General features: G+C 47.4%; 1 protein-coding gene across 1 annotated transcript in view; it reads right to left on the bottom strand.

Annotated features, from left to right (window-relative positions):
* CSMD2 (CUB and Sushi multiple domains 2) overlaps window positions 1-24,868 on the bottom strand; it is a 304,492-nt gene that overhangs the window by 242,321 nt on the left and 37,303 nt on the right. The window contains 1 exon segment of the mRNA XM_017736114.1: window positions 20,276-20,388. Within this exon segment, the coding sequence (XP_017591603.1) occupies window positions 20,276-20,388 (113 nt within the window).

Raw genomic sequence — 24,868 nt, forward strand, 5'->3', positions numbered from 1 at the left:
GTGGGATCTGTCCCTGCGGAATGGATCTGTCCCTGTGGAATGGATCTGTCCCTGTGGGGTGGATCTGTCCCTGTGGGGTGGGATCTGCCCCTTTGGGGTGGGATCTGTCCCTGCGGAATGGAGTCTGTTCCTTTGGGGTGGGATCTGTCCCTGTGGAATGGATCTGTCCCTGTGGGGTGGGATCCCTGTGGAATTCCCGAGGGAAGGCCCAGCACAGAGCACAGCACAGCCCGGGGGCACAGGCTGTTATCCTTTTATCAAGGAACTGGTTATCATTTCCATGGAAATCACAGGAATGATCAAGGGACTCTCTCCCAGCCTGAAGAAAATTCCATCTGGGAGCTGATCAAAGCAAGGAGTGACCTCTCAGGAAGCAGAGCGTTGATGTTATCAGCCCTTCTGCAGCTCGATGGCTGCAGATAAGTACGGTAAATCTATTGATAAATATAATATATTCTATATAAACCCGTAATTATCATGCAGAATACGGAATATATATTGGTATATTTTTAATATATTAACAGTTGTATTTAATATGTTGCTCTATGTAGTTAATAGATTTATTTATTTATTATACTGGTATACTTATTTAATATATTAATACATATTTGAATGTTAATATATGTAGTCAATATACTTATTTATTATATTGGTATATTTATTTAATATATTTATATATGTGTTTAATATATTGATACATGTCATTAATATATTTATTATATTGGTATGTTTATTTACTAGATGCATATTTAAATGTTCATATATGTAGTAAATATATTTATATGTTATACTGGTATATTTATTTAAAATATTAATATATGTGTTTAGTATGTTGATATACATAATTAATGTATTTATTATATTGGTATACTGATTTAATATATTAATATATGTAGTTAATATGTTGATATATGTAGCTAATATATTTATTATATTGGTATGTTTATTTACTATTTAATGTATATTTAAATGTTCTTATATGTAGATAATGTATTTATTATATTGGCATGTTTATTTTATATATTGTTATATGTATTTAATATGTTCATATATGTAGTTAAATATTTATTATATTGGTATATTTATTTCATCTATTACTATTATATTAATATATTACTACATATTAATATAATCTGTTAATATCTATTTAATATGTTGATATCTGTCGTTTATGTATTTATGTATTATTTTAAATATGATAAATTTATCAATATATTTGCTAAATATATTAAAAAAACACCTCTCAGATTGTTTCTCTCCACCGGGTGGGACTGACCCAGACTGGGCACAGCACGAGGACACTCCAGGAATTCCCTGGGGGATTTTCCAGGGGTCCTGTGCAGGTGGATCCGCTTTATTTTCCCTTCCTTTTTCCCCAGGAACACAAAGCCAGGTGAGTTTGTGTGTCCAGGGATGGATGGAGCTGTTGGACAAGTGGGGAAAAGCTCAAATCCTCAGGAGAAGCTTTCCCTGGGTTTTGCTCGTTGCTTGGGGGGATATTTTGGGTTTTTTCCTTGTTTTCTTCCTTTTTTCCACAGCAGAGGAGGGATCTTATCTCCCTGCCTGTCACACCTCAGGCTGGCAGCACAATTTGAGCCGGAAAAGCAAAAATTCACCTTCCCCAGCGGCCTTGGCTGAGGGGTTTTTGTTGGGAATTGTTGGGTTCATGTAAAACCCACAGGACACCAATCATCTTTCCTTAATCCCTATTAAACGTACCCAAAATCCTGCCTTGGGAAATGATCAGCGTGGAATTCCACTCCTCACATCCTCTGCAAGCCAAATCTAAAACCCAACAGGAGGAATTTTATGGCAGAGCCAATAAAAATTTCCACTTACAGGAAATTAATGCCTTAAGAAACACATTCGGGTCCCCATCTCTTGCATAAATTAAAGGTCGTGCACTCCACTCTCCCAAACTCAATTATTTCTCTCATAATGAAGTTTATACAGGACATTAAATGGGCAAATCAAACTGAAACCATCCCTCTTGACCAGCTGGAGATGCAATAATGATGAACAACGACGTTCGCTGCCCAGAAAATACAAAATACTTCCTAAAATCCTCCTTTTTCCTGAGAGCTGATGGCCACAGATTTGCTGCTGGGAGGTTCAGGATGCTTCAAATTCCCTTTCAGGAGAGGTTTGCTTTCATCCCTTTCGAGTGGGCATCGCTCATATCAGCCCTCCACATCTGCTAATTAAGCACTCTTAAGTAATTAAAGTTCTCGCAGTCAAAAAAATTCCGAATTAGGAGGCGATCATTAGGGATTAAACATTCCCAGCACAAAGGGGAATGTGGGAAAGCCAATTTGCAGGAACAAACTGGGACCTGTTGCAGTTTTCTGCACAAAACTGGGGAGGGAACGGTGTTTTCATGAGATTTTACTGATTTGGGTGAGTTTTTCACTTTTGGAGTGAAATTATCCCTCAGCACCTGCCTGGAAGATGAAAAAACTGAGTAATTACGGCGTGTTTAGTTCAGCTTCTCAATTTATTTGGTATTGTTGGATTTCCTGTTCTTTTACACCGTTTTTTTACCAGCACCTACAGCAAAAAATGCCTTTGTCAAGGCATTTGTCAAGGAAAATATTATTATTAGTAATAATAATAATAATAATAATAATAATAAAAAATCACTGAGTCCTTCAGTGCTCGGATAATCTCTGTTTTTCCTCTCCAACAACACGAGAGGGTTCACAGGGAACACCCCAGGGCCACCATGACCTTCTCCACCTGAGGAGCTGCTGGAAGCAGCATCTGATAAAAAAGCATTTGTCAAGGAAAATATTATTATTAGTAATAATAATAATAATAATAATAAAAAATCACTGAGTCCTTCAGTGCTCGGATAATCTCTGTTTTTCCTCTCCAACAACACGAGAGGGTTCACAGGGAACACCCCAGGGCCACCATGACCTTCTCCACCTGAGGAGCTGCTGGAAGCAGCATCTGATAAAAACCCAGGACTGGGATGGTGCTGGTTCATCCCCAGGCATTTCAGCCCAAAATAATCAGAATTTTAACAGCAAATTGGGCCTGTTGATGTCCCCTCCTCACAGAAATTCTTCTCAGTTTTTATACAGCCCAAAACACCTTGGTTTGAGCCAAAAATCAGAAAATCTGGTGTAGCAGAGGCCAAGAGCTCCATCAGATCTGCTGGGGGGAAAAAAACAGGGACTGAGAGCAGCTTTTTGAGGCAAAACCCCAAAATAACTGCCCAGAATCCTTCAAAGTCTGCAGCTGTGTCAGGGCTGGGCACATCAGTCTGGGCTTCATGGTGGTTTGGGGGCTCAGTAACAGAATTCCAGCTCTGGAAATCCCAGGGAATAAATAAAGAATAAGAAGCAGAAGATACTGAAGAGTTAAGAGAATCAAGAGTAAGAAGAATAAGATAATGAGGAAAGAATGAAGTTGTGTCCACAGGCGTGACTTCCAGAGAATCACGGAATATCCTGAGCTGGAAACCCACAGGGATCATCCCTCCAGTGGTTTTCAAATGACCAACACACACAAAGGGACATTCTGGCAGCAGAGGGGCCTTTTTCCTGCTGCATTCCCAGTGGCTGATGCCGCTGCTTTCCCCACCAAAATCCCACTCAAGGTGAGGTGCAGGGAATCAGGGAGGCAAATCAGCACCGTGTGCACCTCTGGAAGCGGAGATAACGTTAATTAAATACTCATTTAATTTGAATTAAGACAGATCCTCTGGAGCTGAGCAAACCCCAAAGCAGCAGGCACAGGAGGAGGGGAAGGAGCCTTTTCTTCTTGAGGCTCTGCTGGGGGTGCCCTGTGTGGGACAGTGACACCAACCGAGCTTTTCCACATCTCCCAACTCCTTCCCTGCTTCCCAAGGAGTAACTGGACAGCAGGAGAGCCCTGCCCTGCTCCTCAGGGACAGGACAGCGCTGCCGGGGCTCTCCAGGGATGGAGAGACCAAAAAAGTGATGTGGAGAAGGGGATAAGAGGAGATAAGGACAAGAATATGGATCCCCTATTCCTGCTCAGTGCCAGAGGAGGAGTGGAGCTGCTGGAGCCCTGATCTCCTTTCTGCTTCAGGCTGTGAACACCCAGAGAGAGGGAGAGGAAACACCTCTGTCTGCCCCAGCATGGAATCCCTGCAGGGACAGGGAGAGGGAGAGGAAACACCTCTGTCTGCTCCAGCAGGGAATTCCTGCAGGGACAGGGAGAGGAAACACCTCTGTCTGCTCCAGCAGGGAATTCCTACACGGACAGGGACAGGGAAACACCTCAGTCTGCTCCAGCATGGAATTCCTACAGGGACAGGGACAGGGAAACACCTCAGTCTGCTCCAGCATGGAATTCCTGCAGGGACAGGGAGAGGAAACACCTCAGTCTGCTCCAGCATGGAATTCCTACAGGGACAGGAAACACCTCTGAATTCTCCAGCACGGAATTCCTCCCACTGACCAGTGCCGTGGTCAGCTGGACAGGAGCTGGGGATCCTCCCAGTCCCCTTGTTCCCAGAAATCCCAGCAATTCCAAGCTGAAGCTGCAGCTGGAGCACTCCCAGCAAACCTTGGGAGTTAATTTATTTACTCATAACCAGGGTCTGCTTGTCCAAATGACATTTTAATCCCCAAACTGGGAAGAAATTCCATCAGGTGAAGAAAAGGGGAAGGAATTACCAGCCAGGCCAGGTAGATTTGGGTGGATTGAGAGCTCAGATCCCAATCAGCACATCTTGGAGGACTTTGTGGGATGGGTTTTCTGTCCCTCACTCAAGGAAGGTTCCTGTCGCTGCTTTTTACTCCCAGGCCTCAAAGCCACAAAGGATAAATCCAGTTCACAGCAATCCCCTAAAAGCAATGCTGGTCAAACCACTGCTGCTTTCCCACAGAAATTCCCCTGCCTACATCAAATCCAACCAGCCTCTTCCCAGCTGGAGCTTAAAACCGATTTTTCCCACCCAGATTGCTGGGTCCAGTCTGTGCTTTCAGCAGGCCACACACCCAACCCCCTCTGAGATCTGTGTATGGGATGGAAGGCTCCTTTGTGTCCCTAAGTCGGGAGAGAGACACTGAAATAAACATCCCACCCCAGGACCATTTGTGTCCCTAAGTCAAGGTGTGGACACTCAAACACACATTCCAGGAAGAACATTCCATGGGCCACAGAGGAACTGAAGATGATGGGAATTCCTGCAGAAATCCCAGCTGGTGCAACACCAGATCTCTCCAGTGATCCTTTCTTCACACACAAGCTGGGAAATTTTACAATCATTACACAGCAACCTCTAAATTTAGGAATGCTATGGCACAGGGAATGTTTTCCAGGCTGGTGGATTCCTGCAGGGCTGAACTGGTACTCAGAGCTCTGCTTGTGTCACAAGGCCAAAATAACCAAAGCTGTGGTTCTGAGCAGCTGCCTCCCCTGCCAGGGGCACGGGGCTGTGCTCAACAGCCTGAGAGCGAAGAAAAACATCACAGCAAGGGAATTAAACACTGCAAGCTCTGGGAATGTGACCAGGGAGAGAAGCACAGGGACATCAAGGATACAGGAACTGGCTCCAGGGCTGGCTGTGGCCCCTTGGAAGGGCCGTTCTCCAGAGGGATGGGACGGTGATGCAGATCAGGGACCGGGATCCAGGGGGGATCACTGAGCACAAACCTTCAACAGGGAAATAAGAGCCCGCAATTCAGGTTTCCAATGTCCCCAATTCAGGTTTTTCAAGGCCAGAATTCAGATTGCCAAAGCCCACAGTTCAGATTGCCAAAACCCAGAATTCAGATTTTTAAAGTCCCCAATTCAGATTTCCAAAGTCCCCAGTTCACATTTTCAAAGCCCAGATATTCAGGTTTCCAAAGCCCCCAGTTCAGATTTTCAGACCCAACAGGATTTCAGTTAATTTGGATAACAAAGTGACCCAAACCAGGGAATTCCAACCATGAACGGGAACTCTGGAATTTTTGAGCATTAATTCTCCCAACCTCGATCCTCTGGGGAGACACAACTGGGAAACCAACACACAGAGTTTAAAAAAAAATTAAAACAAATAAAAACAGCTGCTTTAAGAGCCACAAGAAATTTTTCCAGAGGTGAGACATCACTCTCAGCATCCACCTTCCTCCTCAGAGCTCCTGTCCCTGCTGGAGTGGCTCTGAAGGACGGAGCAGCCTTTCAACCAAACTGCCTTGGCACTGGGGCTGCAATTTGTGCCCAGCTCGTTAGTGGGGACTTCTGCTGGAAATGCACACTTGACACCAGCCCAGAGGCATCCAACGACTCAAAGAGACTCCTTGATGGAACAGAAATGGCTCTTCATTATCCACAGAAGGCAAGAAAAAGGGGCAAGGAGGGATGGAAATGAGGGGTTTTAGTAGAGCAGCCTCACAGAGCGCGATGGGCTGGATGTGGATCCCTGTGCTGGTTTCCCAGTTGTGTCTCCCCAGAGGATCGACGTTGGGAGAATTAATGCTCAAAAATTCCAGAGTTCCTGTTCATGGTTAGAATTCCTTGGTTTGGGTCATTTTGTCTTCCAAATCAACTGAAATCCTGTTGGGTGTAAAAATCTGAACTGGGGGCTTTGGAAACCTGAACTGTGGGCTTTGGCAATCTGAACTCTGGGCTTTGAAAATCTGAATTCCAGGCTTTGTGAATCTGAATTGTGGGCTTTAAAAATCTGAATCGTGGGCTTTAAAAATCTGAACTGTGGGCTTTGGCAATCTGAGTTTGTTATTTGTTTAATTTTTTTTTTAATCTCTGTGTGTTGGTTTCCCAGTTGTGTCTCCCCAGAGGATCGAGGTTGGGAGAATTAATGCTCAGAATTCCAGAGTTCCTGTTCATGGTTAGAATTCCCTGGTTTGTCTTCTAATCACAGCCAGGGGTAAGGGGGGGTTTGGGTCACTTTGTCTTCCAAATCAACTGAAATCCTGTTGGTCTGAAAATGTGAATTGTGGGCTTTGGAAACCTGAATTGCGGGCTTTAAAAATCTGAATCCTGAGCTTTTATTTCCCTGTTGAAGGTTTGTGCTCAGTGATCCCCCCTGGATCCCAGTCCCTGATCTGCATCACCGTCCCATCCCTCTGGAGAACGGCCCTTCCAAGGGGCCACAGCCAGCCCTGGAGCCAGTTCCTGTATCCTTGTTTGAGCTGCTCCCACTTCCTGCCCTAAAATTTGTTGTTTTGTCCCCAAGAAGGGACGCAACTGAAGCTGCCTTCTCTCAGGGTCTATTCATCCCTGGCAGGGTAACACCACGCAGCCATAACATGGAAAAAGATGTTAACCAGGACATCAGCAGGCACTATCCAACTCCTCTCCCTGTCCAGCCACATCCAGAACCCCCAGGTTTGGCAAGTGTTGTCCAAGAAGGGTTTGGACAATGCTCTCAAGCACAGGGTGGGATTTTTGGGGTGTCCAGGAGCTGCACTTTGATTTTTGCAGGTCCCTCCCAATCTGGGATATTTTATAACTCACCGATTCAAGGACAACGAGCCCTCCACTGCCAAATGCCACCAGAATGGGCCAGATGAAAGCACCAAAGTGGGCCAGATTAAAGCACCAGAATGGGCCAGATTAAAGCACCAAAATGGGCCAGATTAAAGCTCCACAGATCCCTCAGTGGTTCCTGCACTGCTTTTTGCCTCTCCTCCCTCACCCTGGAGTGGCACCTCCGAGTGCTGGAGCCCAGCGAGTGTCACTTGAGTTTGCTTAAATGCTTTAATAGAGGCTCCCATTTGCAGAGCATTAGCACTGCCGCTCTCCAGCGCTGATTGGGCTCATTTGCATATGCAAATCCGACGCCAATAGGAGACACTTAATATTCCCTCGACTTCATTTAGGGCTGCAGCAAACGTGGGTCAATATCTGCTCCATCCTCTGCCGGGAGGCGAGGGGGGCTTGGGGCTGAGTCAGCAAATGCTAATTAGCTCTGCTGCTTCCAAGCCTTCAAATCAATTAGTGCGATATTAAGAGAGATTGGCTGGGAGCTCGTTGAAGTAATAAAAATCTTTTGTGTGGCTAAGAGGGAGAAAGAACGGGAAGGTTTGACTCTTCCTTCCCCGGGGAGTCGGGGCAGTCTGGAATCCTGATGGAGAGAAAAGCATCTGCCCCTGGAACGTGACTCTGCTCGGCTGGGTCAGGAGGGGAAAAGGAGGAAGGATATCCCAAAACCACATGGATTTCAGTGGAAGTTTTCCCTCTGCCCTTGTTGGAACAACGGGAACACCCAGGACTCGGAGCAGCACAGCCACAGCCACCAAACCCCGGTGTCCAGGACAGGAATCCCACAGTGAGCAGCTCTGGCATTCCCAGGGCAGGGATTCCGGGCTGCCACAGCTCCAAACATCCCACTCCAGGACCAGCACCTCGAGCTCCTGGCCACGAGGAGCTCCAGCTCAGCCATCCCATGGTCCATCCTGCATCCCAGGAAATCCACTGGATCCTCTCCAAAATCCACGTGAGCTTCCCACCCTGTGGAAAGCTCTGGAATGAAGTGACTACACCGAGAAGATCCTTTGGAATCACCTGGTTTACACCAGCTGAGGGTCACCCCAGGCCACAGGAGAGGCACAGGCAGGAAAATCCAAGGAAATGGAGCTTTTAAGATCACTCAGCTGCAGCTCCTGCACGAACCCCATGAATATTTGACCTTGGGAACTCATGGAGAGCTCCTGGATCCAGAGCCGAACTCAGCAAACAGCCCCACCCCCGATTTCTGCCCCAGGAGCCTTTTCCCACCTAAGGAAGTGTCGGTTCATGAACAAGATTCCCAAATTCCCAGGGAAATCCAGCAGCCATCACAGCTACAATTCCATTTATTTCTTCACCCTCTCATCAAGATTTTTGGTTGATGAGTGCCTGAAGGAGCACCTGCTGCAGCCCCGAGCTCATCAGCACGGCAAGGGGCACGCATCTGGCTCGTCTGCTGGGTTCTGCATCCCAAATTTGTTGGACACGATCCGCATCCGAGGGAGCAGCACTCGCACAGCTCCTGCCAAGGCTGGCAAAAATCACTGAGTCACCCCTGCCACGCCAATTTGCCATTCATTCCCCTTCCGAGGCTGGAATGGCACTGGCTGGAATGTGCTTGTGACCAGGAGAACAATTCCAGCTCTGTTCTGTCCTTTTTGTTCCAGAGGGAAGTGGAAATAAACAGCAAAACAGGATTTAAAAGCCAACTTTGGACTTCTCGGGTGGCTTTCTGTGCCCTGGAAGTTGTCCATGAAACAACAGCTCCTGTTGAGATGCTGAAGGAGGATTTTTTTGGGTCTTTTTGACCCAAACCAAGGTATTTATTCACTGCCAGGCTGACACCAGTTCTCCCAGTGCTGGCACAGACCCGAAGCACTGGCAGGAATTCAGGTTAATTTGGGATAGAAAGCCCAGGTGAGGGATTTTCACCATCCAGGCGCTATTTCTCCCTCCAGATTCCCATCCACCACTCCACACACGTCACCAACAGGGACCATTTGTGCCAAATCCCTCATTTCCAATGCACAGCACAGGAAAGGGAACAGGAGCTGCAGGCTGCAAGTGGCTGACAGCAAACAGGGACACAGCTCCGGAAAGAATTCCCAAGAGCAGCCACGAAAAACCTGTTCAAGGGCAAACCCGTTGCCAGCCCAATTTTTGACATGAGGTGGAAAACATTTAATTGGGGACAGAATCAATGCAGGGCTGTGCTTGAAATGCAATTATCCATCTCCTGCAGACACTGCCCTGTGTGCAACAACCCCGTCACTCAAGGGTATCGACAATCCTGCCCCGCTCTCCTGGTTTCCCATGGAACCCAGGGACTGATTCCTTGCAGAAAAGAAGGAAATTAAAGGCCCTGTGCTGGCACAGCCCAAAATCCAGGATCTGACAGCCTGCCACGCTGTTCTTCTCCGTGGCTTTATCACCACAGGCTGTGAAGGGCTACAAACTTTGTGTTTTTAATGAACAGCTTGAGCACAGCTCTCTGCTCAGGAATAGGGATAGGGAAGATCCAGAGTGGATATTTAGGAATCACTTCCCCACTTTCCAACCAGCACAGGATGGCAGAGAGTTCCACCTGACACTGCCCCAGCCCACGAGCAGCCTCTCAAACTCAGGAGGAATTTGAAAGCAATAAAATTGCTGAAAGCTGATAACATTGAGCTGGAGGAGGGAAGGCTCTGGTTGGATATTGGGAAGAAATTCCTCCCTGTGAGGGTGGGGAGGAGCTGGGATGGAATTCCCAGAGAAGCTGTGGCTGCCCCTGGATCCCTGGCAGCGTCCAAGGCCAGGTTGGAGCAAGCTGGGATCGTGGAAGGTGTCCCTGCCCACGGCAGGGAGTTGGAATGAGCTTTGAGGTCCCTTCCCACCCAAACCATTCCAGGATTCCAAATGGGAAGCTGCCATGAATATTCCGAGCTCATTTTGCATTTAGCACCTCATTTACACTTCAAAATTTGGAACACACCCCTCAATATCCACAGCAAACCCGCCCTGATTTCCATGAGACTCTGCATCCCACCAGGAATTCCCTTTGTCCTTTTGAAAGGAGCTGTGGGATGCCACTGGATTCGCTGATCCCTCACCAAAAACCTTCCCTCCACCAGCACCAAAGGGCTGGAATTTCCTTTCCAAAGCTGGAGAATCTCCTTCCCAGACCTGGAGAATCTCCTCTTCAAACCTGAGGGATCTCCTCTCCAAAACTGGAGAATCTCCTCTCCAAACCCGAGGGATCTCCTCTCCAAACCTGGGGAATCTCCTCTCCAAACCCGAGGGATCTCCTCTCCGAACCCGAGGGATCTCCTCTCCAAACCTGAGGGATCTCCTCTCCAAACCTGGGGAATCTCCTCTCCCAACCTGGGGAATCTCCTTTCCAAGCACGACCCAGCTCAGTTTGTGGGATGCAGGAGGAGGAGGAGGGAGGGATGAGCCCCAGGGAGACCAAAGGAATCTTTCCCAGGTCATGGCTGGGACTCAAACTGGGAGGCCCAGGGAACACCACAGAGCCGGAACATGGAGCACAGCAGATGAGGAGAGGATGGAAAACACGGAGGGAACGGGAGTTAAAAATGGTGCCTGTTAAACCAAGAAAGTCCTGGAAGGAATTGCCCAATCCTTTGGAAGCTTCTGGTGCCCAACACTGAGCAGAGCGGAGTAAAAGAGTTACTAAAGAACCCCAGAATCCCAGAAATCAGAACCAGGATGGGCTGGGTCCAAAGAGATCCCAAAAAGCCCGGGGCAGGGAACGCAGGGACAGTCCTGCTACCCACACCCTGCATCCCACACCACACCCCCTCCTGCAAAGATCCGCCGCGAGACAAAGCAAGCAACGCCAACTTCCCGGGAAAAGGAGCAGCAGGAGGAGGTTTGGAACACTTCCCAGTGCTCCCAGTGGGCTTGGAAAAGCGGGATCCCTCCTTCCCCCCACGGCAGAGACCTCCCCAAAAAACCCCACACTGCCTGAGGTCCTGGAGAATCCCCTTTCTCTGTTTGTTTGGCTTTGTGGGGCTTTTGGCTGTTCTTATGGTTGGGTTTGTGGGGTTTAGTTTGGGTTTGTGGGGGTTTTGTTTGGTTTTGTGGGGTTTTAGTTTGAGTTTGGGGGTTTTGTTTGGTTTTGTGGGGTTTTAGTTTGGTTTTGTGGAGTTTTTGTTTGGATTTGTGGGGTTTAGTTTGGGTTTGTGGGGTTTAGTTTGGGTTTGTGGGGATTTAGTTTGGTTTTGTGGGGTTTTAGTTTGGGTTTGGGGCTTTTTGATTGGTTTTGTGGGGGTTTAGTTTGGTTTTGTGGGGTTTAGTTTGGGTTTGTGGGGATTTAGTTTGGTTTTGTGGGGTTTTAGTTTGGGTTTGGGGCTTTTTGATTGGTTTTGTGGGGGTTTAGTTTGGTTTTGTGGGGTTTTAGTTTGGGTTTGGGGCTTTTTGATTGGTTTTGTGGGGGTTTAGTTTGGTTTTGTGGGGTTTTAGTTTGGGTTTGGGGCTTTTTGATCTCTGTTGTACACCCAGGGTTAGTATGAATTTAGTGTTTGGATACCATAGTGTGCTCAGTGTCTCAGACTGGGTTTGTTTGTGATTATGGGGTTTTTGTTGGGTTGGGTTTGTGGTTTGTCTGGGTTTTGTGGGGTTTTCGGTTGGTTGGTTTGTGGGGTTTTAGTTTGTTTGCTTTGGGGTTTTTAGTTTACTTGGGTTTGTGGGGTTTTTGGTTGGTCTCGTGGTTTTGAGTTTATTTGGGCTTGTGGGTTTTTAGTTTGCTTTGGTTTTATGGAGTTTCGCGCTGGTTGGGTTTGTGGTTTTTTAGTTTGGTTTGGGGTTTTTTTAGTTTGTGTGGGTTCGTGGTTTCCAGTTTATTTGGGTTTCTGGGGTTTTAGCTTGGTTTTCTGGGATTTTTGGTCAGCTGGCTTTGGGTGTTCTTTAGTTTGGTTGGTTGTGGCCTTTTTGTTTGGGTTTGTGGGGATTTCATTTGTTTTGGGTTTGTGGGTCTTAATTTGGTTGGGTTTGTGTCTTTTGTTTGGTTGGTTTGGGGTTTTTAATTTGTTTGGTTTTGTGGATTTTAGTTTGTTTGGGTTTCTGGCTTTTAGTTTATTTTGGTTTGTGGGTTTTTGTTTGGATTTGTGGGTTTTAGTTTATTAGGCTTGTGGGTTTTTAGTTTATTTGGATTTATGGGTTTTTGCCTGGTTTTGTGGTTTTTAGCTTATTTGGGTTTGTGGGTGTTTAATTTGTTTGGTTTTGTGGTTTTTAGTTTATTTGGGTTTGTGGGGTTTTGTTTGGGTCTCTGCTTTTTAGTTTATTTGGGCTTGTAGTTTTTCGTTTATTTGGGTTTGTGGGTTTTAGTTTATTTGGATTTATGGGTTTTGTCTGGTTTAGTGGTTTTGAGCTTATTTGGGTTTGTGGGTTTTTAGTTTATTTGGCTTTATGGGTTTTGCCTGGTTTTGTGGTTTTTAGCTTATTTGGGTTTGTGGGTGTTTAATTTGTTTGGTTTTGTGGTTTTTAGTTTATTTGGGTTTGTGGGGTTTTGTTTGGGTCTCTGCTTTTTAGTTTATTTGGGCTTGTAGTTTTTCGTTTATTTGGGTTTGTGGGTTTTAGTTTATTTGGATTTATGGGTTTTGTCTGGTTTAGTGGTTTTGAGCTTATTTGGGTTTGTGGGTTTTTAGTTTATTTGGCTTTATGGGTTTTGCCTGGTTTTGTGGTTTTTAGCTTATTTGGGTTTGTGGGTGTTTAATTTGTTTGGTTTTGTGGTTTTTAGTTTATTTGGGTTTGTGGGGTTTTGTTTGGGTCTCTGCTTTTTAGTTTATTAGGGTTTGTAGTTTTTCGTTTATTTGGGTTTGTGGGTTTTAGTTTATTTGGATTTATGGGGTTTTGACTGGTTTTGTGGCTTTTAGCTTATTTGGGTTTGTGGGTGTTTAATTTGTTTGGTTTTGTGGTTTTTAGCTTATTTGGGTTTGTGGGTTTTAGTTTATTTGGATTTATGGGTTTTGACTGGTTTTGTGGCTTTTAGCTTATTCGGGTTTGTGGGTTTTTAATTCGTTCGCTTTGTGGGTTTCAGTTTATTTTGGCTTTATTTGGTTTGGGTTTTCCTCCTCCAAGGCCAGGGCCGGTCCATCCAACCCAGCAGCTCACTCGGGCCACTTGTAGAGAAAAATCTTCATTATCGAGTGTCCAAAGCCAACAAGAACTCTGAACTGATCCATCAACGGAGCCCCTGCGGCCGCAAAGCCAAACACCAGCTGGGAAAAGGGAGAAGTGCAGCAGCATCCCACCAAATCCCAGGGCCAGGAACGCTCCCGGAGCGACTGAAAGCAGCGTTTAATTGTCTTTTCTCCGTCTGTTTGCACAACTCTGCGAAAGAGCCTGTGAAGAACGAGCCGCCTGTGCCTGAGAAAGAGCCGAGTATTTATCCCAAACAGCTCCATTTCCTCGGGGCTGTTTCCCTCGGGATTGAAACGCCTCTAATTCCCTCAAATGAGCAGTGCTCGTGCAGCCCTAATTGTTCCTTTTCAAGCAGCCCCGCGTGTTTGCAGAGCCAATTTGGTGCAGCTGCAATCAAAGGCGATGTCTTGGAAGGAAAAGCTTCACCCCCGGGAATTCCTCAGGGATCCACAGGGCCTTGGCTCCCTCCAGGAATTCCCACTGAATTCTCCTTTTTCCAAGAATTCCCACTGAATTCTCCTTTTTGGGTGGGGATCAAGACCCTAAAAAACCCCCCTACCCTAAAATTAAAAGTCGAAGTTACAAAGAGGAGGGTTGCTAAAAGAACATTGCATTTCTTTACTTTTATCGAGCCCAGAGCCCTCTTCTACATTACTCCAATATGTGCAGTTTATGTTTATATAGATTTAAAATAGTCATTTATTGCTGTATATTGGTATGGATTTACATCCCTTTGTATTCCTTTAAAACAGGGCCCTGGCTCCCTCCAGGAATTCCCACTGAATTCTCCTTTTTCCAAGAATTCCCACTGAATTCTCCTTTTTGGGTGGGGATCAAGACCCTAAAAAAAAAACCCTACCCCAGAATTAAAAGTCGAAGTTACCAAGAGGAGGGTTGCTAAAAGAACATTTATGGAGCCCTCTTCTCCTACAGTTTACTCCAATATGTGCAGTTTATACAGATTTAAAATAGTCATTTATTGCTGTATATTGGTATGGATTTACATCCCTTTGTATTCCTTTAAAACGGGGCCCTGGCTCCCTCCAGGAATTCCCACTGAATTTGGCTTTCAGGGGGAAAAAATCCAGGCCACCCCAAAAAATCCCACCTTGAAATTCAAACTTGAAGCTACACAGATGAGGACTGCTAAAAAAATAGCATTTGACTGCATCCCTCTGCTTTTATATTTCACTTAACTAGATGTGTGTTTTATATCCATATTTCTGTTTAAAGTATTTACTCCATGGTTTATGTTGATATGTATTGCACCACTTACAAAAAGGGCCCTGGAATGAACTTGGCTTTTGGGGAGGGGAAAAAATCCAGACCACCAAAAAAAAAATCCCACCTTGAAATTCAAACTTTGAGTTACAAAAACAAGGATTCCTAACAAAATAGCATCCAAAATTATTATACCCCTCTTCTTTTATATTTTCCTTAAATATATGTGTGTTTTATATTTGTATTTATTTGAAATATTCACTTATTGGTTTATATTTAGAGGCATTTACACCCTTTTGTATCCCTTTAAAAAAGGGCCCTGGGTTCCTCCAGGGGCTTTGGAATGAACTTTGCTTTTGGGGAAAAAAAATCCAGACCCACCACGAAAAATCCCACCCTAAAATTAAAATTCTAAGTTCCATAGTTGAGTATTCCTAAAACAATTGTGTCTGACATTATTGGGCCCCTCTGCTTTTACAGAGCCCTCTTCTTTTATATTTTACTTCAATACAGGTGTATTTTATATCAAGTTACAATTGAACCATAATATATTTAAATATTTATATTTATAATCTGTATATTTATATTTTTATAAATATATATTTAATTATAGAATTTTTTTATATTTAATATTCGTTATATTTTATATGCCTTTGTACCCCTTTAAAATATTCTTTTCCCCTATATTTTTATATATATATATAAAATATTTCTATCCCTTTTTAATATATCTCTTTATATCCCTCTTCTACAGACAGATTTATAAACTGTGTCCTGACAAGGACAGAAATGAAAATCAACCCCTGCTCTGCTTCACGAGGTGGGGACTGGTCCAAGGTCAGATTTGGGAAATCTTTTCCAACCCAAACAATTCTGTGATTTTATTTTTCTTTAACTCCCTTTTTATTTGTCACCCTCTGGGTCTAACTCAGCATCCAGAGGTGATGATTTAATAACAACTGAATTTAATTTAATAATTTAATCTTCTTTTATCCCCTCATTAGTGAGCAAATAAACTCCCTGCCCTCCATCCCCTGCTTTATTTATTATTTCTGTGCAATTCGTTTCACTTTTCCTCTCATTGTCCCAGACTTGCCCAATTTCTTTTGAGTGAATTCCTCAGGTGTGAGGCAGCAGGGAGAGGAATTCATTCCCTTTGCAGCCCAGCCTCACTCATCTTCCAGGGCCAGCAAGAAATGGGCATTTCGACATTTTTAGGAAGATTTTTCACCAGATGAGGCTGTCAGGATTCACGTCCCAGTCAAATTTAACTGCGATTATTTATAGCTGTCTCCAAAATTCTGCAGCTGAAAGGAAATTCAGGACTCCACAGCTGGGTTGGGCTTGGGAGAAGAATCCTTTAGTGAGAAAAGAAGGAAAAATCCCCCAGTCTGAGGGTGAACGGGGCTAATTAGGAAATCATGTTGAATTCAAGGGACAGTTAATGGGGAAAGAAAACAAATTTAGGGATGCTGAAAGCATGAAAGCACTTAATTTCAATATTTTCTAAATGAGACGTGCTGAAATGGAGCTCCCTGAACTGCCTGCGCTCCCTAGAAGTTCCTAAGTAATAAAATTTCCTTCAGATCAAAGTATTTTATTGAAATGGAAATGAAATTCTCTCTGTTCTCCCAATTCCCTGAGAAAAAGCTGACCATTTTCACTCCCAGTGCTCCTGCCATGGTTGCCTTCGTTTCTTTTTCCAGACCAGCCACCAAATCCAGTGATTTGTGCTGATCTAAGCCTGTCTCCTCTCCCCAGATGGGATTTTGGGGGGCCCCTTCCTGGATTTTCAAGCCCCACAGCAGCTCTGAGTGCACCTAGGAACAGGAATTCCCAAACAAGGAACACCCTGAGCCTGCTGGGCCACTTGGAAGCTGCGAACTCAGCAGGGTGAGGTGCAGAACCAGCTGTGCCACATCTGGGGAGAGCCACCAAACTTCTGGTACCCTCACCCCAAAGCTGTGCAGCCCTGGCAGAGCTCTGCACCTCAGAGGTGGCTGGGCTGGGCCAGGGGAGCACCAACCTTTGCCTTTTCCCAGCCTGCAGGGGAATGAGCACCAAATCCCTGCCTTTTGCCCAGCTCTGCGCTGGGATCTGGCACCTGGAGGGAAACGCCAGCAGGCAGCAGAAGATGGGGAGCAGGAGAGGCAGGCAGGGAGAGCAGGCAGGAACGAGCCAGCAGGGAAAGGAGGAGACATGAGCAGGTCACACAAGGAGGAAAAGAGGGTTAAGGGAGATCCTCCAGCACAGGAATGGAGTGAAGTCCCAAACCCACGAGGTCGAGAACGAAGAGCGGCAGTGCTGGAGCTGTTATTCCTCAAATCCCACTGCACCTCTGGCACCTGGGGCTGGAGCAGCAGCTCGGCAGTGTCAGGAGCTCGTTCTGCCCTTCCAGGAGCTCCATGGTGTCCCCACAGGAGGGGGCAGCCGGGGGGTGCATTCCCAGATTTTCAAGCCACACAGCAACTCCTGATTGCTCTTCCTGGAGCTCTTCCAGGGAAGCTCAGGAGCTCATCCTGGAGCTCATTCTGCCCTTCTGCTCTTCCAGGGGCTCCACGTTGTCCCTACAATTCCTGACAGGAGGGGGCAGCCGGGGGGGGGTCGGGCTCTGCTCCCAGGGAACAGGGACAGGAGGAGGAAATGGCCTCAGGCTGGGCCAGGGGAGGCTCAGGGTGGGCGTCAGCAGGGATTTCCCCATGGAAAGGGTGCTCAGGGATTGGCAGGGGGGCCGAGGGGGGTCTGGAGTGCCCATCCCTGGAGGTGTCCAAGGAAGGCCCAGACGTGCCACTCTGTGCTCTGGGCTGGGGACAAGGTGGGGATGGCTCAGCTTGGACTCGCTGATCCTGGAGGGGTATTTCAGCCTGGGATTCCCGCAGTGACAATGTCCTTTCACAGCTCTCCAGCCCTGCCCTGCCTGTCCTTGTTCCAGAGCCATGTCCAGCTGAGCTGTGTGTGCTGGGACACCGGGAATGCCCAGCAAACACACCAGGAATGCTCAGGATGTGGCTGTGTCCCATCCAGACCCTGCTGCTGAGGCTGATGCCTTAGGTTTTAACTTTTCTGGTTTTCAAATCCTGCACTGCCCAGTGTGTAACTCTGAAGTTCCGTGGGCCCTGTCAGCTGCTGCTCTCTCACACTGGTCACACATAACAAACCTCTCCAGGTTTGCTCTCCAAGGACACCCAGATTGTCCCAGGCCCCAAAATGTGTAAACTAAAGGGGGGGCAAACTTGGGGTAATTACATCATGAACTGAAGTTATAATTGAGAATTAACCCTGACATGCAAATGGACCAAACTGATAAAAAGGTGAAGAACCCGTGACCCGGGGTCCATCTTGGCTGGAGCCTTTGGACTGCCCAGGGTGCCCCTTTGAAGGCCCTTGCAATAAATACCTCCTTTTATTCTCTTATTCTTGTCCAGCCTCTGTTTTTAGGTGGCCAGCTCAAGGCATCAGGGATCTCTTCGTGCAGACAGGAGAATGTTCACCGAGGTAACACCAGCCTCAGCTGACGCGTTTCCCAGAGGGTCAGGGCAGAGCAGACACTACCGTGAGCACAATGTTTTTGTGCCACTCTGATGCCTCCAACTGCACTTTCTTCCTGTCCTCTTTTCCAAAAAGTTCCTGAGAGCTTTCGTTCTGATTTTAAAATTCTGTTTCTTTTGGTGCATTTCCCAAGGATTGCTCCGAGCGAGGAGGAGAACAATGAGCGGCCTTTGATAGCGGATCAGAACGGAGCCATTTACTGCAGGACTCTGATGCATTGTTCTTCCTTTCAACGGGAATTATCCCGTCACAGGCTCTTCCCGGAGTCACAGATTCCCGAGGAACTGAAGCAGCATTCCAGCAGCAGCCCGGCCCGTGCATCCAAACCACATTTATCACCTCCTTCAGCCTCAGTTAACACCCAAACCTCGAATGTTTTGCTTTGGGGAAGGTTTCGAGCGGCACTTGGAGCAAGCGAACCCCTCTCCCGCCCTCAAAATAGAGCTCTGATTTACCCAAACGCTCTCTCTGTCACTCTGGCTCAGGTTAAGTTTTAAATACATTTATTTTCCCCCTCAGTTACAGCCTTGAAAGCCTCCTAATCACCAGTCAAATAAACTCCAGATCATTTCAAACGCGTGTGACTAAAGGGCAGCCCTGGTGCGAGCCTTTGTACAAGATTTCCTGCGGCATCGAGGTAATAAAAAACCATTACAAAGTGTACAAGGAGCTGTGTGTAAATGCCAAAAAATGAACTCGAAATGTCAAGAAAGTGCAAAAGCAGCTGCGTGTCCTCTGTCCCAGGATTTGGGAGTGACGTGGTCTCGCACGGAGGCTGGCAGATGTTCCAGCAGAGGGTTTGCAAATGGGCAGATCTGAAGAAAATTGCAATAATTCGGGGGGAAAAAGCAGAGGTTTTGCAAATGGATTTGTCTTTCCTCCCAACAGGTGCTGAGCTCACCTGTCCTGACATCCTCACCTGTCCTGACAGCCTCACCTCTCCCAAAATCCTCACCTGACCCCCACATCGTCCCCAGGGAGCACCACCCCTGGGAACACCCAGAGCTGCTCCACGGCCTTATGGGGATGAGTGGGACGATCCTGGGACCAGCTCTGCCCCCACTGCTGCCCCCACTGAGTCCCTGTGAGCTCCAGCACAGACAAAACCATCCCAGTGCCTCGGTGCCTCGAGGCAGAGCAGAGGTTTTCATCAGAAATTAGAGGGTTTTGAACAGAATTTAATTGTTGAGAGCAGGAAATGCTGAGAGGCTCCACCATCGTGTCAGTGAAGGCATTTCCTTGGCTGAATGTCCGGGCTAATTGGCCGGCTGGACTCATTACCAAGAAGTTCTCAGCCTTAATGATAATTTTAAGGACTCCAAAAAAAAAACATTTATGGGGAGCTGAACAGCATTTTAGGTTCAGTAATCAACAGCGGCGTAAGTTGAATTTTAACACGGTTAATTTGTCATTCCCCCAGCAGCAGCACGGAACATCATGACCTGACTTCCACCAGAAAACAGCTTTTCCCAGATATCCGAGGCTTCCATGGGCCCAGAGCATCTGAGGGTTTGGAGCCTTCACACACAACCCTTCACCCCACAACCACCAGGCATCGTTTATGGCAGCAAACACGGGGGGTGAGTTCAGGACTTGAGGAGGCAGGGGCAGGGAAAAGCAAAATAACAAATGGGCAAAGAGAATGTAAAAAAAAAGTGCAGTAATTCAAATATCCTGGTGCCTACGTGGCTCCTGGAAATCCCACTGTCACCCCCACATCATCCACCCTTCCCAGACATTCACTCAGAGTGCAGTTTAAAGGATGGCTGAGACGAAAAACAAAACCACGCTGGAAGGAACCAGCAATTTAAATACTGAAAAAACAGATTAAATTACACAACAACAAGGCACAGATGTCTAAATCCTGGTACAGCTCATTTCCCACCCCCCAGCCAAATTCAGGTGCAATTTCAGCCCCTCCTGGACTCACCCTCGTAGCTGGCCTGGAAGCCTTGGGCACTCACGGCGTAGTCACTGACGAGCCACAGGGACAGCACGAGGCCGGTGCTGACAATGGGAGCAGGCAGCTGGAATCCTGTCAGCCTGGAAAAAACCCACAGCGAGGTCACACTCGGCACTGGTACCCTGGGAAACCCCACAGCAAGGTCACACTCAGCATTGCCCAAAAAAACCCCACAGCGAGGTCACACTCAGCACTGCCCCAAAAAACCCCACACAGCGAGGTCACACTCGGCATTGTCCAAAAAAACCCCACACAGCGAGGTCACACTCGGCATTGTCCAAAAAAACCCCACACAGCGAGGTCACACTCGGCATTGCCCAAGAAAACCCCACACAGCGAGGTCACACTCAGCATTGTCCAAAAAAACCCCACAGCGAGGTCACACTCAGCATTGCCCAAGAAAACCCCACAGCGAGGTCTCACTCAGCACTGCCCAAGAAAACCCCACAGAGAGGTCACACTCAGCATTGCCCAAGAAAACCCCACAGCGAGGTCTCACTCAGCACTGCCCAAGAAAACCCCACAGAGAGGTCACACTCAGCATTGCCCAAGAAAACCCCACAGCGAGGTCTCACTCAGCACTGCCCAAGAAAACCCCACAGAGAGGTCACACTCAGCATTGCCCAAGAAAACCCCACAGCGAGGTCTCACTCAGCACTGCCCAAGAAAACCCCACAGAGAGGTCACACTCAGCATTGCCCAAGAAAACCCCACAGCGAGGTCTCACTCAGCACTGCCCAAGAAAACCCCACAGAGAGGTCACACTCAGCATTGCCCAAGAAAACCCCACAGCGAGGTCTCACTCAGCACTGCCCAAGAAAACCCCACAGAGAGGTCACACTCAGCATTGCCCAAGAAAACCCCACAGCGAGGTCTCACTCAGCACTGCCCAAAAAAACTCCACAGCGAGGTCACTCTCAGCACTGCTGCCCTACAAAAAACCAGGAGCGGGGCAGATCCCACCACGCTCCTGGGGAAGGAGCTCAGAGCTGCAGGACTCGGACACCAGGGCAGCCTGAGAGCAGCAGATCCTGGGCTTTCCCCACCTTCTCCCTGACCGCAGGAACTGCTCCTGCAGCTCTCCGCTCCTGTGGTTCCTCACTGGTCCTGTCCCAAACCCCTCCCTGCTTCACAGCCTGGTCACCAACACCTGCCCTGGGGCGCTCCCAAACGCAGCCTTGGGATGCTGGAGCAGAACCCGCCCCATCCACACCATGGGAGAGAGATTTTGGGGTGCTGAGTGAGCCCAAGGCTTTGTTCACTGATGCTTAAAATGTTTTTGAGAACCCTGGAGTAGAAATATCAGCAAGTGACCGAAGCGTTCTACAAACTGCACTACCAGGCAAAAAATGGATGTTAGCAACTAATTAAAGCCCTTTAATGTGGTGCCTCCGGAGTGCTGGCTCTGCAGTTGGACAGTGGATAAGGCTGGGAGTTTCTAGGAATCCTCCCCACCCTCACCCAGCCATCCCTGCCAGCACAAGGCCAAGGATGAGGGTTTTATGTGGGGACAGATCCCAAATGCAGCACAGCAAAGAGTGGGATGATTCCCACCTCCCCCCTGAGGTAAACACCCAAGCCCAGAGCCATGGAATCACTGCGTGAGAGGATGTGGGAGCTGCCCTGCAGGAACTGCCCAGGACACGGACCCAGATCAGAGTGAAGAGAACAAAACGAAACTGGACAAATCCAAAAACTCCCAGCCCTCGTGTCTTGTCCTCCCACCTGCTTCCCTCATGGACTTAGGGCTAAATGACACCTGATTTTATTATAAAAGCCTGTTTATTACTGGTTTTCATTAATCCCAAACCCTCAACAAATCCCATACTGGACTCCTGCCTGCCATTACCAAGGCCAGGAATCCAGGAGCAATCCCTGAGCTGCCCCAAACCCAGAGCTTTACAAACCACGGGAGCAGCAGGAACTGAAGGAACTCGGTATCCTTCAGGATCGAGAGTGCTCAAGGGGTTCCCAAGGGCAGGAGCAGCACGAGATAAACAGTAAAAAAGAGAATTTAAAGCTTCTTACAACACCCTCCGAGGTTTATCCCACATACAGCAGCCAGACTTTCTGCCAGGAGGGCAAAGGATCACCTGTGCTACAAAGCTCTCTGACCCTTTAAGAAATACCTGTAAATATGATTTAGTTCAGGGTGTTTTCTCTCCTCACATGGAATGAAAAGGCACCCACAGAACAAATCCAAATTGGGGGGGCACCATTTAAGTTTCTGTGAGCACCCAGCCCCAGCAATTCCTCCTTAAACTCATCAGCAGCCCCCAGAGACAGCAAGAGAACTTCCCTCCTCTTCTCTCTGGCTCTCATTTAGCAAACCTAAATATTATTTCACACACACTGAGCTCTGACTGATGAGAGCTGACGGGCTCTGCCTGAGAACTTTATTGGAGCAAAATTTCCAGTTATTGGCAGAGCTCACGGAGTTGCCAGCCCGTGATTTAAAGTTCTAATGTCAGCACAGCAGCACTGACCAGCCCTCGGCATAAAACCCAGTGTCTGGACAAACTGGAAGGACAATTGCTCCTGTTTATTATCAATAAAAGCTTCCAGGATCCGTAAGGATTCGGTTTTTACTGTGCTGAGTAAAAGTGTCATTGTTTTTATTAATTAATTTGGCAGTTTAATTAGAGTGGCCTGCTGAAACATCCGTGCACTCAGAAAAATCCAGGAAATGCCCAGACCAGCTTTAACAAAAGCAGAACCTGCTGATTTATCTTCCCCTGATCAGCCCATACCATCACTCAGGGATTTGTGAATGCAGCCTGGGCTTTTTATTACCCAGAGTGGATCTGAACGGAGCTTTTGGCATCGTGGATTCTGCTCACAGTCCCTGTGCTAAGAGGATCTCACTTTGCAGATGTTGCTTTTAATTCAGGGCAACACGAACATGTCCTTTACCTGTAAGGAAGAGCTGCTGTCCCCAAGGAGCCACAGGAATTAAGTGTTACCCGAAACAACACTGCCCTGCAGCATTTATTCCAACACAACTGGTATTTTCTACTTACAGGGCTTTAAAAGAGAAGTGCCTGTGCACGAGGGCATGAAATTGTCACTGAGTTTGTTCTCAGGCTTTCCACAGAGCCCACATGGGCTGAGGAGACAATTTCCAGGGGAACCTCTGGGCTTCTTGAACCTCTAGAAAGGAATAAAGCCAAGCAGCTCTGCAGGCACTGCTCCTCAGAGGATCCTCGTGTGTCCCCAGCGTGCCCAGAGCCAGCAGAGGAGGATGGGCAGCCTGGCAGCACCAAAGGGCACCAAACCCTGCTCCCCCGCCCCTCTCTGCCCACAGAACATCCAGCGTGGCTCCATCAATGGTGCTAAAACCACACTCAGTCAGGAGGGAGCAGGAAATGCTGCTTCAATCAGGAAAATATCTGTACAGCACCTCCCACCCTCAGCCCCACAGCCCTCCCTGGCTGCTCCTGTGGTGAAATCCCGTGCTGGGAACGAGCTGGAATTGCTCCTGTTCTCACTGAAGTCACCATAAAAGCCACTTCTCCTAAGCCTCCAACTAATGCACACAACTGATTTTTTTTTTCCTTCTCTGATGTCCTTGTCCAAGTGAGAGCCCAGGCAGCGTCCCCTTGAAGGAACAATCATTTACCAGTGTCCACGTTCAAAACCTCAGCTCTGCTTTCCAAAGCCCCAGGAAGGCCAGGATTGGCAGGAATCCCTGCCTGGTGACTGTTCTCCTGCCTTCCTCCTTGATTCTGCATGCCAGAGCAATTTAAACCACGGGAATGGCAGACAGAACATGGCATCATTCCCCAGCAAACAGCAATTCTGCCATCTCTGATCTTTAGGGCAGCAATCAAAAAACACACACTAACAAGGCAAAAAAGCAGCGAACTCCATTCCTTGTTTTTATGAAGGTGAGGGCAATGGATTATTGAGTGATTATCCCCTTAACGTGCTTGGAGCCAGCACTGATTGTGTGAGATTTGCAATGTGTTTTTCATTGGCTTAATTCTGCTCCTGCTGCGAGGAACCAAACGAAACCAGCGCCAGAAATGCCACTTGATAAGCTTGCCCTTGCAAAAAATCAATATATCCAAACAAATCAACACAGAAATCCTCTGCTCTGTTTGCATCCCTCGTGCTCTGCTCCAGGTGTGCCACAGACGCTGCAAACGTTGCTGGTTTGGCTCCCAGTTTGCAGCAGGACAGATAAATCTGCTTTGGGACAGGTTTGGGAGAGCTGGTGGCAATGAAAAGCACCCTCCACAGGTGAGAACCCCCACCTGGCCCAAGGCTCAGCCTGGAACCAGACAGGACAGAATCCCAGAATCACTGAGGCTGGAAGAGCCCTCCAGGATCATCAGAGTCCAGCCTGTGCCCCATCCCCACCCTGTGCCCAGCCCAGAGCACCAAGTGCCACATCCAGGAATTCCTTGGACACCCCCAGGGGTGGGCACTCCAAACCTCCCTGGGCAGTTCCAAGGCCTGACCACCTTTTCCATGGAGAAATTTTCCTTAATATCCAATTTAAACCTCTCCTGGTTCAACTGGAAGATGTTTCCTCTCTCCTGTCCCTGTTCTCTGGCA

The sequence above is a fragment of the Corvus brachyrhynchos genome, unplaced genomic scaffold (genome assembly GCF_000691975.1).
Source record: "Corvus brachyrhynchos isolate BGI_N302 unplaced genomic scaffold, ASM69197v1 scaffold65, whole genome shotgun sequence".
NCBI classification, from domain to species: Eukaryota; Metazoa; Chordata; class Aves; order Passeriformes; family Corvidae; genus Corvus; species Corvus brachyrhynchos.